Source organism: Bufo gargarizans, chromosome 1 (assembly GCF_014858855.1).
Source record: "Bufo gargarizans isolate SCDJY-AF-19 chromosome 1, ASM1485885v1, whole genome shotgun sequence".
Classification (NCBI taxonomy): domain Eukaryota; kingdom Metazoa; phylum Chordata; class Amphibia; order Anura; family Bufonidae; genus Bufo; species Bufo gargarizans.
In genome coordinates, this window is record NC_058080.1 from 736686745 (window position 1) to 736704569 (window position 17825).

General features: G+C 45.7%; 2 protein-coding genes and 1 long non-coding RNA gene across 3 annotated transcripts in view; 2 read left to right on the top strand and 1 right to left on the bottom strand.

Annotated features, from left to right (window-relative positions):
* The window catches only part of LOC122930344, a 2225-nt gene extending 756 nt beyond the window's left edge, over positions 1–1469 (bottom strand). The window contains exons 1-2 of the mRNA XM_044283642.1: positions 1289–1469; positions 522–583 (exon numbers count right to left, since the gene is read on the bottom strand). Coding sequence (XP_044139577.1) covers positions 522–583; positions 1289–1469 — 243 coding nt within the window. The remainder of the gene's footprint in view (positions 1–521; positions 584–1288) is intronic.
* Positions 1470–6134: 4665 nt separating this feature from the next.
* Positions 6135–7101, top strand: LOC122924924. Its single transcript, XR_006387452.1, has 3 exons — positions 6135–6198; positions 6602–6726; positions 7042–7101. It is a non-coding gene; the product is annotated as an uncharacterized LOC122924924 (long non-coding RNA).
* Positions 7102–7393: 292 nt separating this feature from the next.
* The window catches only part of LOC122924909 (oocyte zinc finger protein XlCOF6.1-like), a 29287-nt gene continuing 18855 nt past the window's right edge, over positions 7394–17825 (top strand). Inside the window, exon 1 of the mRNA XM_044276450.1 lies at positions 7394–7429. Coding sequence (XP_044132385.1) covers positions 7396–7429 — 34 coding nt within the window. The 5' untranslated portion in view covers positions 7394–7395. The remainder of the gene's footprint in view (positions 7430–17825) is intronic.

Sequence of the window (17825 nt, forward strand, 5' to 3'; positions counted from 1 at the left end):
AATGATACACTAAGGACTCCCTTAAAAACGGGAGACAGGTGCACATTTTTCCGAAAAACTGACCTATCCCGAGGATATGTTCCTCCGAATTTATTGTTGTATGACCAACAGGCGTAAAGCATGCAGAACATCTGTATGATGGCTTGTCGCTGCGAAAAACATTATCAGATTGAAAACATCTATGTTCCATGTCCAGCCCAAAATTGGTGCAGCAGGAACAAAACAGCGAGGGGAGGTGCTATGTGAGCACTACAAGTGGTGTCTCATCATACAGCTCATCAGCGGGATTGACTGGTGTGACTCCTCCACACAAATGATGGACACAACCAACACCAGGCATGTACAAAATGTTCCCCACCATCTGATGCACAACGACAACTGCAAGCAGGACTGGTTAACTTACAGCTATTCAGGCATGCTTGCCGTTTAGCTTTAAAAAAATAAGGATGGAGTAATTTTGTACATGGCAGGCCTACAGAAAGTATATGTCTTCAATAGTACAACTTAAATTATCCCATTACTTTCGTGTACACTTTAGGTGAGCCATAGACAAACGTAACTTTCTGCAAAATGTGAAATGGAACTACAAACCAAAATATACTTACGGCCTCAAGTCCATAACCGGTTTCAAAAACTGCAACTGGGCAGTGTAGATATATGGCCTCTTCCTGGAGGTATCCTCTCCACTCCGGCCTTTACTGGATACCTCACGCCGGAATTGGTCCCGGCAACTGGCCCACCGAGTTTTAGTTTGTTTCACTGTCCAAAAATGACATAAAAACAAATTGATCACCAAATAAAAAATGACCCCCAAACAAATCTGAAAATGACATTTGTTTGAAGCCCAAAAAAAAAGGGTTAAACAATTTAACATCTAAAATGGACAGAATAAGCAGCACAAGGTACAGTCCAGCAGGTGTCTGGATACTAATGAAGAAGAACAAGATGGAGGAGACCATGTGGCCAAAAAAAACAAAACAATATGTGAAGGTGACAACTATAAGATGCTCAAATACAAGGCCATGTGTCTGGAAAAAAAAAGGGCACAAACATGTGATTATATACATGAGTACTGTATGCTGGAGCAAAGGGAGGGACAGCCATTAAAATGTAGAAATGGTGTTGTATGGTATGTAATAGACGTCACTTTAACAGGCTATGTTCAGCCCTTTATGGAAAATGAAGCTGGACCCCAAAAATAAGACTATTGGGACCTCAGAGATTAAAAAAATATATCTTGGTGGCACACAGAGGGCAAGGACAGCACAACTACATTGCTCTCACTTACCTAATTCGGCACGGCCTCGGCTATCTACTTTGGCCCATTCGTTTTTGCGCAGGCTACGGGCCACCTGTTCCCATGCAGCATCCTTTCTAGTTCTATCCAAGTACAGATTACTGCGGGTATCCCATATCTCTGGCCTCTCCTGGACCAGTGTGATTAATTTATCCACATTCCAGCGAGGCATTGTGGCAGACTAATTAATATAATGGCTGCCTCACCACACTGAGAAGCTTCCAGACACAGCATAACCTGTGACCATAAACTTCCTGTACATATTTTTTTTCAATTTATTGGCACAACTTTTGCCAGACAGATTGCCCATGGCAAATGAAAGAAATAAAACGGGCGCGGACGCGGATGTCAAACGGGTGTGCAACCGCGTTTTTAACGGCCCCATTGACTTGAATGGGGCCGTGAACCGTTAGCCATGAAAAAAATAGGACAGGTTATATTTTTTTCACGGCCAGGAAACATGGGCGCGGTGTAAAAACGGTGCAGAAGCCGAGTTTTCAACGGACCCATTGAAAGTCAATGGAACCGCAGAAAAACACGTCAAACAGAACAACGGCCGCGGATGCGCACAACGGTCGTGTGCATGAGGCCTAATTGAGGAAATAATATTTTTTTTCCAGGAGAACAACAATTCTGCCAATAGACTGATAGTCTGGGACACAGCCAAGGCAGTCCTGAGACGACTTTTGTTCAAAAAAGTTAACTATTGGAAAAAAGTAATAAGGAAAGCGGTAATCTATTGGAAAAGAAACTACAAGAAGTAAGCAGGGCATGTATGATTAATCCTACCGAACAAAATAGGAAGGAATGGGAGGAAGAACAGGAAAAATTAAAATTACATCAGCTTGAGAAAAGTAGGAAAGAATTGTTCTTCCAAGGATTCCGACTGGCTTCAGAGGGAGAAAAAGTCTGAAAATTTTGGGCAGGTACTGTAAAAAAATCAAAGAGGTAAATCGTGGTTGGGGGTAATTAGAGATAAGAAGGATAAAATAATTAGTTCACCGGAAGGAGTTAGGAAGGTTTTCAGGGATAACTTCCAGGAACTCTATAAAACTAGGGTACGATATTCAGGATTAGAGTTGGACGTATATCTAGATCAAGTTGCTTGGAGAAAGATAACCCAGGCCCAAAAAGAATATTTGGATAGAGAAATATCAGTTGGCGAAATTAATGAAGTTTTGGGTAAAGTAAAACCCACAAAAACACCAGGTTGTGACGGCCTGCCCTTTGAAATATATAGGACCTTTGCCCGGGTTTTAATACCTGAATTAGTAACAACATTGAGGGAGGCACAAAGGATAGGGGATCTACCAGACTCTATGAAAGAGGCAATTATTACATTAATCCCCAAAAAAGGTAAAGAACAACTAGACCCCGGATCCTATAGACCAATATCTTTGTTGAACGGATGTTAAAATCCTGGCAAAGGTCTTGGCAGGGAGGCTCTCCAAAGTGATTAAAGGTATAATCCACGAAGATCAGACCGGTTTTATACCTGGTAGAACTATATATTCAAATATAAGAAGGTTGTACCTTAATATTGAGGAGCATTTGATTGTATTGAATGGGAGTATCTATGGGCAGTCTTAAAAAGGGTCGGTATAGGCGAGGCGTTCATAAAATGGATTCAGCTCATATATTCCAATCCAAGGGCTAGAGTGATGGTGGATGGGAGCTTGTCCCTGCCTCTTGCCCTTCACCGGGGCACCAGGCAGGGATGCCCTCTCTCTCCCCTATTTTTTGCTATAGCAATTGAGCCTCTCGCAAGTATAATACGAAACGATAGGGAGATAAAAGGTTTTCAATTTTCGGAAGGAGATTAATGTATGCCGATGATATCTTGTTATTTATGCACAACACAGGGGATCGGTTTAGTAGAGTATTAGAGAAAATAGATAAGTTTTTTTTTTTCCCGGATTAAATATTAATTGGGCGAAATCCCATATGATGGTATTGGGTGATGGGCAGTTAAGGAGGGATTTAAGGCTCCAAGTACTTGAGAAACACGAGAGTTTTAAATATTTGGGTATACAAATCTCCGGCAATATAGAAGACTACAAAAAATTAAATCTACTTCCTGTAATAAAAGAACTTAGAACTAAAATACATATTTGGAAAAGACTCCCACCCTCTATCCAAGGTCGGGTAAATCTAATAAAAATGATCTTTCTACCAAAGGTACTTTATGTGATGCAAAACGCCCCAATAAGACTCCCGCAGAAGATATTTAGATTATTTGATCGCCTAATGGGGGAATTCATATGGAAAGGCTCTATCCCTAGGACAAAAAAAGAAGTGCTTCAGCTCCCAGTGAGAGAGGGTGGGTTGGCGGTTCCTAACTGGTTTATGTATTACTCGATAACACAATATAGTCAGATAAGAGACAGCTTGAATGGTTTAGTGGGAAGACAGGAACTCAATAAAATGGGTTGGAGGGGGGAACTCAATCACTTAGAGATAATGGAGTCGGGTTCACTTCATAAAAATATCACAGGAAATAGAATTATGAATGCAATGGATCACATTTGGGGGCAGATTAAAAAAATTCTGGGGATAAAAGGTTTTCTACAATATACACCTATTTGGGAAAATTTTAACTTGAAGGAACTCCAAACGATCAGGAACTATATTGACTCAGAAAAAAAGGGGATAAAATATTTAGCTCAACTATTTGAAGATGATAAACTGAAGGATTTTAATACACTTGTGAGGGAGTTTGGGATCCCCCAAAAGGATATCTATAAATACTTCCAGGTTAGGAACGCCTTGAGGACAGGGGTAAAACTAGACAAATATAGAAAGGAACAATCAGATCTAATATATAAATTCACTAACGGAGGAGCAAAAAGAGGTACAACAAAAAAAAAGATACGGGATATTGAAGGAAAGAAAGAACGGATTACAATACCAGCTAAAAAATAATGGGAAAAAGAACTTCAGCCTCTCCTTTCTGAAAAGAAATGGAAAGATGCCCTCAGAAGTTACCCAATGGTGTCGGATAGGGGATCACATAAAATATCACAGTTCTTTATAGTACATAGGTTACATCGATCTCCTAAGATCTTAAAGAAAATGGGGGTTAGAACGTCGGATAACTGCCCAAAATGTAGGGAAAAGGAGGCAGATTTAATCCATTGTTTTTGGAGATGTCCCAGACTTTTCAGATATTGGAAGGAGATAGCAGAGATTGTATTGGTATTCCTGGAAGTTCAGGTGATCGAAGATCCAGTAGTCTGTATACTGGGAGCAACTGAACATCTGAAATTAAAGAAGGAAGTACGGCTGGTTTTGGGTAAGATATTATTTCAGCTAGACTCCTTATACTTAAGAAGTGGATAAAAGAAGATCCGCCCACAGCGGGGCAGTGGCGGGAAGCAATAGTTAACCTTATTAAAATTCAACGGGTTTCTGGGTGCTACACTTAAAATCCTGTGGGATTCGATGAGATTTGGAATAAATGGCCGTATTAGGTTGAGCGTTCATTTATTTATTTTAATTTTTTTTCTTGTTTGCTCCCCTTCCTCTCCTTTCCCCTTCTTCCCCAGGGGTGGTGGGTGGGTGTCTGGGGGATAATTAATAATATTTATTATTGTAGTAATATGGAATAGGTTACATTATGTCACTGATGTGATGAAGGATTATACGTTTTAAAAAAAGAAAAGAATAAAGTTAGAAAAAAAAAAAAGAAAAGACACCTAACGTTAGTGCAATCATCATTTACATACCTATCAGCAGGGGCGGACGCAGACGGCAGAGGGCCCCTGTGCAAACATAATGTTCCCCAAAAATACTAAGCTGATACTGTGCCAGGGTGCCCCCTACAGTAATACTGCTCCCCAGCATCCCACCAATAGAAATAATGATCTACCGGACAACACGTAGTAGTAATAGTGTCCGCACTGTGTCACAGAGGTAATAATACTCCCATAGTGCTCATACTAGTATTCAAGTTCCTCATAGTCCCTCAATTGTAATAAAGCCCCCGGTAGTAATAATTCTCTTTATAATGTGTAACAGTAGAAAATGCCCCCTTATAATGTGCGCCAGTACATAAAAGTGCCCTGTTGTGTGGCAGTATAAAAAATACCTCCTCTTCGTGCCCCTGTAGAGCCAATGTCCCCATAGTTCCCTCATAATGTACTAAGTACTAAGGCCAGCCATACAGATGGATGTAGAGATTAGCGCTTCCACAATGGAAGAGCTCATCTCCCTCTGCCGCCAGTAACGCGATCAACTGGGTCAAAGCAAGTTACTGCGCATGCGCACCACATTCTGATGGGCTGTTGTCACAGCCAACACCGATAGCGGTCAGATCAGCCGACTCAGCAAGAATCGAAGATTGGATTCGTTAATCAGTTCTTTTGAATAAACGGATTCATACTAAACAATTCAGTTAAAAGATTAGAACTTCCCATCTCTACTCCGAATAATAACAGCCCTGAGCAGGAAAAGAGCACCGCAGCCCCGCCCCCTCATGTCACATGACCATCACAACAAGCCCATCTCCACCTCTTATCCATCCAGTACTGAGCTCCGCCCCTTACACTGATCACATGACAGTGATGTCACCCCAGGTCTTTCACCACCTCATCGCCTCTGCACTGCTGAGCCCCGCCCCCTGCACTGATCACATGATAGGTGACATCATCCCAGGTCCTTTACCACCTCCTCTCCCCACTGATGAGCCCCGCCTCCTGCACTGATCACATGATGGTGACATCATCCCAGGTCCTTTACCACCTCCTATCCCCACTGTTAAGCCCCGCCCCCAGTACGGATCACATGACAGTGACGTCACCCCAGGTCCTTCAGCTCTGGCAGTGCAGCAGATACTGGGCAGGTCCTGGTCGGTAGTCAGGGCTCTTGTTCTCTCTGGTATCAGCCATTCCTCCAGCCTGCAGGTAAGATGAGCTGTGAGGAGACAGTGTGGTGGAGAGCTCAGACATGTCACCTCTGGAGATTCTCCTCCATTACACACAAGGAATCCTCCTCCGCTCCTCAGCTTAGTATGATGGGGGGAGTAGTAGTGGGGATAGTGGGGGTTGTCATCATTTGGTGTTGGATGAGAGAATCTGCTCCGTGTGAATAAGGTTTTCACTGCCAGGAGCTTAGATACACCCTGCACTGCCAGGAGCTTAGATACACACTGCACTGCCAGGAGCTTAGATACACCCGGAGCTCAGGGTTTTCCCATCAGTGCAGCTTTATGAGGGTCTGAGTTTTGCGGGATGAGTTGTACTTTTTCTTGTCCTCATTATCGGGGACATGGGACTCACTGATTAACCTTTATTCCTTTTTTTGGAGACGTCATGAAGAAAACCAGCAATACGAGCCTTCTCCTGAGTAAGCCACCAAGGATGGATAGGAAGGAGATCAGCAGAAGAATATTAGACCTCACCTTGGAGATCATCTCCCTGCTGAGCGGAGAGGTAAACTTTTCTAGATTTCTCTCCTCTTTATTGTATTCTGTAACAAGTCAGACATCGGGAAGGAGAATCCATCATAGGAAGTGATAGGAAGAGTCCAGGGTCCTGGAGAACGGCCTCCAGACCTTCCAAGTGATGGAGAACCTGAAGATCAGCCCCCAGTATGGTGAGTGATGTATCATGTGACCAGGGACCAATAGTCATGTTGTAGGAGCCATGAGAAGGTAAGTAGGCACGTTGTACCCAGGAGGAAAGGGCCGGAGGAGAGCACATGGCCCCTGAAGGGTTTATTCCCTAAGTGTCTCTCTCCATCCACAGGAGTACACAATAGTGAAGAAGACATCGGGGGACTGTGTGACTCCCATCATCCATCTCCAGGAGTCAGGAGGGCGGAGCAGGACCCCTCACCCCATCACAGAGCCTCCCCCTCACCCCCTGATACATGAGCAGAAGATCCTAGAACTCACCCACAAGATGATGGAGCTGCTGACTGGAGAGGTGACACTGCTGGGAATGCTGGGAAATTCCTCCAGTAACAGCACTGGAGGGGTCTGGGTGATGACGGTGTCATTGTGTTGTCAGGTTCCTATAAGGTGTCAGGATGTCACTGTCTATTTCTCCATGGAGGAGTGGGAGTATATAGAAGGACACAAGGACCTGTACAAGGAGGCCATGATGGAGGAGCACCAGCCTCTTATATCACAGGGTAAGAGCCGTCATGTGCAGTGTATACACGTGTGTGCAGTGACATGTAATGGAGGAGCACCAGCCTCTTATATCACAAGGTAAGAGCCGTCATGTGCAGTGTGTACACGTGTGTGCAGTTTCCTGTCCTCCGGATAGGAGGTACCTAGGGAGCTCCTGCTCCTACCTTGAGTTCTCACCCCGGGGAGCTGGGGAAGGTCCGGGTCTACCGCACCGTGAAGGGACTTATCCTATGCGGCATCAATCTCCTTGGGGAGCAGCTTGCTGATGTCTGTCTTCCTACTGCCTCCTCCCAGCCTCAAGGGGGGCCGCAGTGGTCTTCAGGCGGCTCCCGGTCCGGTCCAGTGGGGTACCTGGCGTCCATTTTCCAAAATGGCGGCCGTGAGTTGTAGTGCACTCTCAGCATGTGCGCCATGACGGAGCCTCTTTCGGCGTCATGATGTCACTTCCAGTGGCGCGAGGCTGGAGGGGGAGGGCACCTTTGCTGGCTGGATTAGGTGTTTGGGCCTAGGGTAAAAAGGAGGCCAAGGTGCGCTACAAATGGCATCAGGAGAAGGCAGTCAGCTCTACATTTGCGCTCACAGTGCTGTGCAGGATCTGGTGTCTAAACATAATGTCGGAGCCGGGTGATTCATGACGTGCCGATCCCTTGGAGCCCTTTGAGGCCCACAAGCCCGGTATTGGACCTGAGGAGTGGGAATGTTTTCCTCTTCAAATGGTGAGAAATATCCTCTCCTAATAATGTTGGGTGTTGTTTGCTTTATTGTTATAGGCAGCAAAAACACTAAAGAAATCATCCTGCAAATCTAAGCATAAAGAATGTGGTGGATGCAGAGTAGCTTCACCAGCTTCTTATGTAAGACCGATATGTCAAGCGTGTGTAGATACATTGGTTACGGAGGAGTCACACAATTTGTCCAGAAGTATTACGGATACGGCTGGAGGGCCCTGTTCCCAGTTGAAGATACAGAACCTTTTATTAAAAGGCCACCATGCATTTGGAGGACGGGAAACAGCCTAAGACAATAGCTGATCAGGTTTTTGAGGGCCTGGGTCCTAAACATCTTAGGGTTTTCCCCATACATAAAAACATGGAAGCCCTTATTAGGAAGGAGTGGAAGAATCCTGACAGAAACATTTTTATACCCATTACAGTTAAAAGAAAGTATCCATTTGAGGAATCGGTTTCTGACGTAGGGAACAGGGCCCCCACAGTGGACGCTCCTGTAGCTAAAATAGCCAAAAATTCAGCTCTTCCATTGGAGGATCTAGGTTGCCTGGGAGATCATTTGTATAAAAAAGCTGCTGTTTATCTCAGACGAGCATGGGAATCAGCATCAACCAGTCTTAGGCCAGCTATCGCCGCCTCTTGGGTCTCTAGGTATTTAAAATTATGTTTGGAGCAGCTTGAATCTGATATTAAGGACAAGACCCCTAGAGAGAAATTGCTTTCTTCCCCCCCTACCTTCCTTATGGCAGAAGACTTCCAAGCGGACGCATCCACAGATGCGGTTCGGTTTTCTGCCAGAGCGGCGGACATGTCAAACGCGGCCATCATGGAAAGGGGGTTAGGGCTCTAAAACTAGGCTCTGCGCTATTCCCTGTGAAGGGTCTAGGTTATTTGGTTCCTCATTACATCCTAGAAAGAGCTTCAGATAAGAAGAAGGGATTCTCGCTTCCCCAGAGGTCTCAGTCCAATTTTAGAAGGCAGAGGGATAGGCAGTAGGCAGAGTAACAAAAGAGAGAGATTTCCTAAAAGATTTTTCAAGCCCCAAGAAAATAGTTCCAAAGACAAACAACAATGATGCCAGATGTCAGGTGGGGGGAACATTATCTCAGTTGTTTCCAGCCTGGGGGTCCATTTCTCAAAATAAATGGGTCCTAAGTGTTATAGGGAACGGTTTTCGGTTAGAATTCCTTTCCCGTCCACCGGAATTTTTCACCCACACAGTCTGCCCCCGACAAGAGGCAAGCTTTAGAATCAGAAGTATTTGCCCTTGTAGACACGGGGGTGGTTTGCCCGGTTCCCAAGAGGGCGGTAAGAAAGGGTTTCTATTCCCCTTTGTTTTTAGGGAAAAAAACAAACGGAACATTCAGAGTAATATTAAATCTGAAAAAGCTAAACAAATACCTAACTAAAAAAAAATTCCATATGGAGACAATAAAAACAACTACAAGTCTACTCTTTCCGAATTGCTGGATGGCAAGTCTGGATCTGGCAGATGCGTACTATCATATTCCGATCCATGCTTGTTCCCAAAAGTTTTTAAGAACAGCGGTTTGGGTACAAGTGAAGTTACTACACCTCCAATACAGGGCGCTTCCCTTTGGCATATGTCACACTGCAAGAGTTTTTACCAAGGTGGTAGCAGAGATAGCAGCATTCGTAAGACTATCAGGAATAACTTTGGTACCCTATTTGGACGATTTTTTTTATAATCTCTCAGTTTAAAAGAGGGGTTAGAAAGAGAGATACATTTCCTCTGTTCCACCTTGAAAGACTTAGGCTGGGAAATAAATTGGAAGAAATCAAACCTGGTTCCCTCTCAAGTTTGTGTGGACAATTCCGAAAAATCTGTCTGCAGGTGTTCCATGGTTATTTAGATGCCAGCCCCTGGGGTTGGGGTGCTCACTCTCAGAACAGGTACTGGCAGGGGAGGTGGAATCTGAATTCAAGGAAGGCTTCCTCCAACTTCAAGGAATTAAAAGCAGTAAAGATATCTCTGGAACTAGCTATTCCAGACGTAAGACAGACAATTTGACGACAGTGGCCTATATAAACCGTCAGGGGGGAAACGAGTTCCGACTCTTTTACGTTTGTGCTTTTTCTTTCAGCAGTCCATTTAAAGGGGAAGGAGAATTTTAAAGCGGACTTTCTCAGTCACACTTCCATAAAAAAGGGAGAATGGTATCTGAACAAAGACATTTTCCTGGAGATAATCCAAAGATATGGCCTGCCTACAGTGGATCTGTTCGCCTCAAGAGCCAACAGGAAAGTGGAAAGGTTCTTCTGCCTCAATCATTTTGACAGCCCTTTAGCAGTGGACGGACGGGTTAGCACAGGACTGGAGCCAAGAGTTATGTTATGCCTTCCCTCTGTTTTCCCTTATTCCCCAGGTATTGAGAAAATTAGAGGACAAAGGAGCCTCAGTTATCTTGATAGCTCCAAAGTGGAAAAAGAGGTCGTGGTACACGAGCCTTCTGAAGTTGGAAATAGAGCCTCCGTGGACTTTACCATTGAGGAAAGATCTTCTTTACCATGGTCCACTAGTGCATCCCAGACCAGAAATACTCCATCGCTCAGTGTGGACTTTGAAAGGGAGGTTTGGTCTAGGAGAAGGTTATCTGATGAAGTAGTTTCCACAATGTTGAAAAGTAGGAAGTTGGTCACCTCTAAAAAATACATTAAGGTGTGGAATATTTTTTCTACCTTCCTAGGTCACATTCCAGATGTGCTGAACATTCTAGACTTTTTGCAAGCAGGTCTAGATAAAAATATTAAAGCATCCACCTTTTAAAAAATATTAAAGCATCCACCAAGAGTACAGGTGGCTGCTCTGAGTTACTTCTTTGATTCCAATTTAGCAGATCATCTGTGGATTAAAAGATTCTTGTCTGCAGCATCTAGGTTGCATCCCTCATTAAGACCCTTGTCTCCCCCTGGAATTTAAATACTGTCCTTTCGGCCCTATCCCAGGAGCATTTTGAACCACTAAATAATATCTCTATTAAGATGCTTACCTTCAAGACGGCCTTCTTGCTGGTAATTACTTCAGCTAGACGGGTCTCAGAGATTCAGGCATTCTCTGCCTTCCCTCCTTATACCACAGTTTTGGAAGACAAAGTGATTATTAGACCTATCCCATCTTTTCAGCCTATAGATGAGAATCTCTTGATCCAGTTTTGAGGGTAGATTCAAGGGTCACTAGTGTCGATGCTAGATGGGTAAAAGATGCTATTTCCCTTGCCTATTCTCTAGACTGCCCCCCCCCCCCCCCAACAGGGTTCGGAGCACATTCAACTAGAGCAGTTGCAGCCTCTTGGGCAGAGAAGGCAGAGGCTTCTTTAGCTCAGATTTGCAGAGCGGCCACTTGGAGCTCTCTTCGTACCTTTTTTAGACACTACAGACTGCATCTTGACTCAGATACAGCCTTTGGGAGGAAAGTGCTACAAGCTGTCGGGACCATGTGGGACGTACGCGCAGTCTGCTGGTGGCTGCGCTCTAACTTCCCTTACGTCCGGAATGCAGGGGGCGGAGCTTTGTGGGACCAGGACCAGTGTGCTTGCGGATGATGTCAGACTCCAGGAGGATTTGAATGGAGGTGGACAGCGGTGTCATGTGGCTCAGAAGCAGCATCTCCGCTCTCATGTCTGCATCTAAAGCTCCCGCATCCCGTCAGGAGGGCCCTGACCTCTCTCCGGCTGCCCCCTCCGTGTGTTCCCTACTGTGGAGTGAGAAACTTAAACATATATTTTCTATGTGGTATCCAGTTCTCATATCTGATATTTGGTTGCTCTTCTCTGTTCCATAGGGAGCCAAGGCAGCTAAAGTTAAACCCAAGTCTCAAAAATGCGCTACCTGTGCCAAGAGACTTCCTGATAATTACAAAAAGAAGTTATGCAAAGTCTGCATCTCTGATGTTTTAAAGGAGGAGCAACCATCTTTTTTTTTTATGAAGTGAAGTCTTTGATTTGGGAAGAAATTTTGAGAAGCTTCCATGTTTGGTGTAAAGACGAATATCGCAACCACATCCATCGCCAGGGCAATGTATTTCTGGTTGAATGAATAGGATGAACGTTTGAGAAGCAAAACCCCTTGGGAGGATGTTATTAATTCAATTCCCTTATTAAATTCCACTGCAGCTTTTTTGGTAGATTCCTCAGCAGAATCAGTATGTTTTGCCACCAAAGATGCAGCTCTCTCAAATGCGGCCAGAAGAGCTTCATGATGAAAGTCTGGTCAGGGGACAAAGCCTCTAAAGCTAAATTATGTTCCATTGCTTTTTCAGGAGAATTTGTTTTTGGCCCTGTGTTAGATAAGATATTGGAAAAAGCCGCAGATAAAAAGGGGTTCCCTGAAGAGAAGGAGACTAAAAAGAGATCCTTTCGGCCCCTTTCTTCCCAGTCTAGACCTTACAAGGGAAAAGGTAAAATGGGTCGTTGGAGCTATACAAAAGGGGGCAAAGGAAGAGGTTTCCTCCTTAATCCCCAGAATAGGCAAAGTAACAAACAATGATGCCAGAGTGGGAGGAAAGTTGAAAAGTTTTCTACATCAGTGGGACCTCATGTCATGGGCTCTAAACATCACAGCCCAGGGGTACAAAATAGATTTTTCTTCAACCCCTCCAAGAAAATTTCTGATCACAGCCCACAACTCAAGTGTTCAATCAAAGATCTGGCATGGTGTTTCGTATCTAGTCAGTTCAGGAGTCATTGTGAAAGTCCCAGATCCCGAAAAAAGGGAAGGGGTTCTAGTTAAGACTCTTTTTGGTCAAAAAGCCTGCTGGTGCTTTCTGTACTATAATAAATCTATTATGACGTCTATAGACCTGAAAGACGCCTACTATCCTATACTGATTTGATGTTCTCAAAAATAGCTAAGATTAGCACTAAGAGATCCAGTAGGTACCTGTAACGGATCTCCTGGCACCCCGACTGGGTACCTCCGTTGATAGATGCTCCTAGTGCTTCCCGAAGACTCCAAGCACTCCACTTGACACCGTAAGCACTGCAGACCCCACGAACCGCCGAAGCTTGGTTGAGTCTCACCGTCTCCTACCCACCATGGACCTACGACAAGGCTCCAGGCTCCAGTGGGTGAACCTCTCCTAAATCCAGAGAGCAGGAACAGCTCTTACACGAGCTAGGAGTTATAGCCAGGGGAGTATACCGCGTATAGAAATCCCCATATGCATGAGACAAGGCTCTATGTTGAATGTAAAACAGGAACTCTTTATTGAACACACAAGCATTGACTTATACACATTTTCCAACAAGGTTACCACCCCCGTGGACCTGGTTGGGAACTGAGGACATGAACTAGCAGCCAATCCTTTACAGCTTTACAGTTTAAACACTCCCATGCAAAATCCTCCCCTCTGCCTGTGATACAATTACCTTACACAATGGGTTGATGTAATTATTACAGGCAGGAGAATACATAGTTTTAAACAATGTCTTCTGTCCTGGAGACAACCGAGGAGTAATTCAATTATCTCTCAGGACAAAGGGAAATTGCCAATACACACGTGGGGACAATAGGACAGACATCACTATTCAAATATACAATGTCCCAACCATTACAGTAAATATAGACATTTAACATATCCCCAAATGGCTTAGATCTGGGTGCTCAATATATCCAAACAGCGCTCAGATGCCACAAACACAGTCAAATCGCCATGGGGTTTAAGTGTAGCATGGGCTGATGAGAGGGCCCATAATCCTGGGGCAAGAGGCTGGCAACCAGGCTTCTCCAGCACCCAGTGGCGAGGTTAGTTTCGCTACATTTCTCCCCTTTTCCAAACAGACTAACAGGGTATCTGACCTTCTGTAGGTCAGTGCCCTTGTTAGTCCAGCAGCCCACCCACAAAACAGAAACAGCAGTACAGCCCACCCACAATAAATGGTTACTACACCTGAGCAAGGGATAAACCTGTCCATGTCCATGTGCCTCACCACGGCTGTGTGGGGGACTGGTAGACTGCCTTGGTGGGTTGCTGAGTGGGCAGAGACCAGCTGTACTCTGCCCTGGTGCCAGCGCTACCATGGAAGTAGCCTGGTTGGAGCCTGGTTGTTGGAGGATGAGACAGACTGTCTCCCCTTTAGATAGACCACCATGCTGCTGTGGGGGGAGACCGACTGTCTCCCCTTTGGCTAAATAGCCCTGTTGCTAGGGGACAGGACTGACTGTCCCTACTCCCTGTGCTGCGAGTGCATAGACCACGGTCCCATCTGCACTGTTGTGGGGCTTACTATCTCCCCCTGGTATGTTAAGCTGCCGCTGGGGAGTGGGGGTAACAAGCTCCTCTCCCATACATACTTCCAGCCACTGGGGAGGGCGACCGACCGTCTCCGCTCCCAATACAGTGTCCTGCTGCTGGGGAAAGGAGACTGGGCTCTCTATTCCCTGGTGGACACTCTGCCGCTGGGGTGGGAGGACAAAGCTCTCCTCTCCCAATAAAACACTCTGCTGCTGGGGGGACATGACCGACTGTCTCTGCCCCCTGTAACTCAGCCTGCCGCTGGGGAATAGAGACTGGGCTCCTAATTCCCAATAAATCACATTGCCGCTGGGGAGAGGGGGTAGCAAGCTCCTCTTCCATACATACTTCCAGCCTCTAAGGAGGGAGACCGACTGTCTCCGCTTCCAATACAGTGTCCTGTTGCTGGGGAAAGGAGACTTGGCTCGCTATTCCCTGTAGGACACTCTGCCGCTGGGGGACAGGACCGACTGTCTCTGCCCCTGTAACTCAGCCTGCTGCTGGGGAATGCAGACTGGGCTCCCAATTCCCTGCAGGACCGGTGGAGAGACCTCGGACCCACCTCCACCGGCCACCTGGGGTTCTTCCCAGTAAACCTCCACAATATCCTCCCAGCTGAAGGGCTCTGGACCTGGGTGTGACACTCTGCTCTCTCGCTGAGCCCTCTCACTGGAGTGGAACAGCTGCTGGTAGTCCTGTTCCAGCTCCATCTCCCGGGTCACCAGGTGGACCAGGTCTTGCTCAATTTTGTGAGTGTCGTCCCAGTTATACCTGCTCTCCCGCCACTCAAAGAGGTCCCTAAACCGGCCTTGTGTAGAGCTCCCAAACTCCAGCTCTGAAAAAGTCTCCCATAACAAGCCAGGACCATCAAACTGCTCTTCCTCTGGCTTGTCATGCTCATCTGTCCTGGGTAGGTACTGTGCCCCATACCACCAGAGCGCCTGGTAGGCATTTTCCAGCCACAGCTCCTGCCATGCTAGGTGTTTTCCAATTCCTTTACCCATTCCTCCCGCGGCTGCTCTCCCAGAAGGGCATCCGCAGGGCTACTCTCTTCTGCAACCGCTGGTCTTCCGTGGGGAGTCTCTTGTCCCGCAGATACTCCACAATACCCAGTGCCTGGTACCAGATGCCTTTGCGGGCTGTATCTCGGTCATCCATAACACCCTCATCATACTCCACTGCTGTTTCCATTCTGCTGTAGCCAGGGGCGCTATACGGATACTAGCGTTGCCCTCAATATGTTCCACGAACGGTGTCTCCGAGCTGCTTCTCCTCGCACTAGGACGCCATCCCACTGCTGCCACCAATGTAACGGATCTCCTGGTACCCCGACCGGGTACCTCCGTTGATAGATGCTCCGAGTGCTTCCCGAGGACTCCAAGCACTCCACTTGACACCGTAAGCACTGCAGACCTCATGAACCGCCGAAGCTTGGTTGAGGTCTCACCGTCTCCTACCCACCCTGGACCTACGACAAGGCTCCAGGCTCCAGTGGGTGAACCTCTCTTAAATCCAGAGAGCAGGAACAGCTCTTACAAGAGCTAGGAGTTATAGCCAGGGGAGTATACCGCGTATAGCAATCCCCATACACATGTTGTTGAATATAAAACAGGAACTCTTTATTGAACACACAAGCATTGACTTATACACATTTTCCAACAAGGTTACCACCCCCGTGGACCTGGTTGGGAACTGAGGACATGAACTAGCAGCCAATGCTTTACAGTTTAAACACTCCCATACAAAATCCTCCCCTCTGCCTGTGATACAATTACCTTACACAATGGGTTGATGTAATTATCACAGGCAGGAGAATACATAGTTTTAAACAATGTCTTCTGTCCTGGAGACAACCGAGGAGTAATTCAATTATCTCTCAGGACAAAGGGAAATCGCCAATACACATGTGGAGACAATAGGACAGACATCACTATTCAAATATACAATGTCCCAACCATTACAGTAAATATAGACATTTAACATATCCCCAGATGGCTTGGATCTGAGCGCTCAATATATCCAAACAGCGCTCAGCTGCCACAAACACAGTCAAATCGCCATGGGGTTTAAGTTTAGCATGGGCTGATGAGAGGGCCCATAATCCTGGGGCAAGAGGCTGGCAACCAGGCTTCTCCAGCACCCAGTGGCGAGGTTGGTTTCGCCACCGGACCCTTTTCAGTATGTGGCCCTTCCTTTCGGCATATCATCAGCCAAACTGGTGGTAGAGGTGATCGCCTTCTTACGCAAAAAAGGAGCAAAACATTGTTCCTTATTTGGATGATTTTCCCATGATTGGCGACTCTGGATAGGAAGCCTCCAGGGTCACGGGGGACTTTATATACATCCTATCGGACCTGGGCTGGTTGATGAATCTAAAAAAATCAGTTCTCTCCCCATCTACAAGAGTAAAATTCCTGGCCGTTATGTTAGATTCGGTATCCCAATAAACCTCTCCCTCAGGACAAAGTAAAGTCCCTCAAAGGGAAAATAGCAGAGTTCCAGAGACTTCACAGGTGCTCAGTTCGGAACGGGATGAGTATTTTGGGTTTCCTGACCTCTTGCATAACTTCAGTCCCGTGGAGTCAGGCCCACACCAGAATTATGCAATCTTGGATCCTAAGAAATTGGGACAGGAGACAATCGTCTCTAGACAGGTTAATCAGTATTCCTCTGTCATTAAATAAAATAGCCCTAAATTGGAGGAGAGACGAAAAAAAGAATCTTCTTCAAGGTAAGCTGGCTAAAGATTCCAGAAATTCAGATTGTGACCGATGCCAGCGCTTTAGGTTGGGGAGCAAAAATAGGATCCAATAACTTCCAGGGGGACTGGTCGGAGATCATAAAGAACAGATCCTCAGACTACAGAGAAATGTATTTGGTTCTTATGACTCTTACGGAAGCTCCCTGTCTTCTAAAAAACAAACATCTGAAAATATTTTTATACAACATCACTACGATGGCATACTTAAAACATCAGGGCGGCACAAAATCCAACCCTCTGGGAGCCGTATCAGAAAGAATATTCTCTTGGGCAGAAAGAAATGTTCTTTCCTTAACTTCTGTTCATTTCAAGGGGTCAGAAAATCGAGAAGCAGACTTTCGAAGTCGAAAAACATTAGACCCAGGAGAATGGACATTAAATCCAGCTGTGTTTCAGGAGATTACATCCAGATGGGGGCTGCCGCAAATAGACCTCTTTGCCTCCAGAGAAAATACCCAGGTATGTTGACTTTGTTCCCTAAATTCTAGGAAAGATCCGTGGGCAGTGACTGCTTTTTCCATAAAATGGGCTTCGGACCTTGTCTACACGTTTCCCCACGAGTAATTGATTCCACAAGTAATACAAAAAATCCAGAGGGATCCAGCGACAGTAATCTTAGTAACCCCACATTGGCCAAAGAGAAGCTTGTTCTC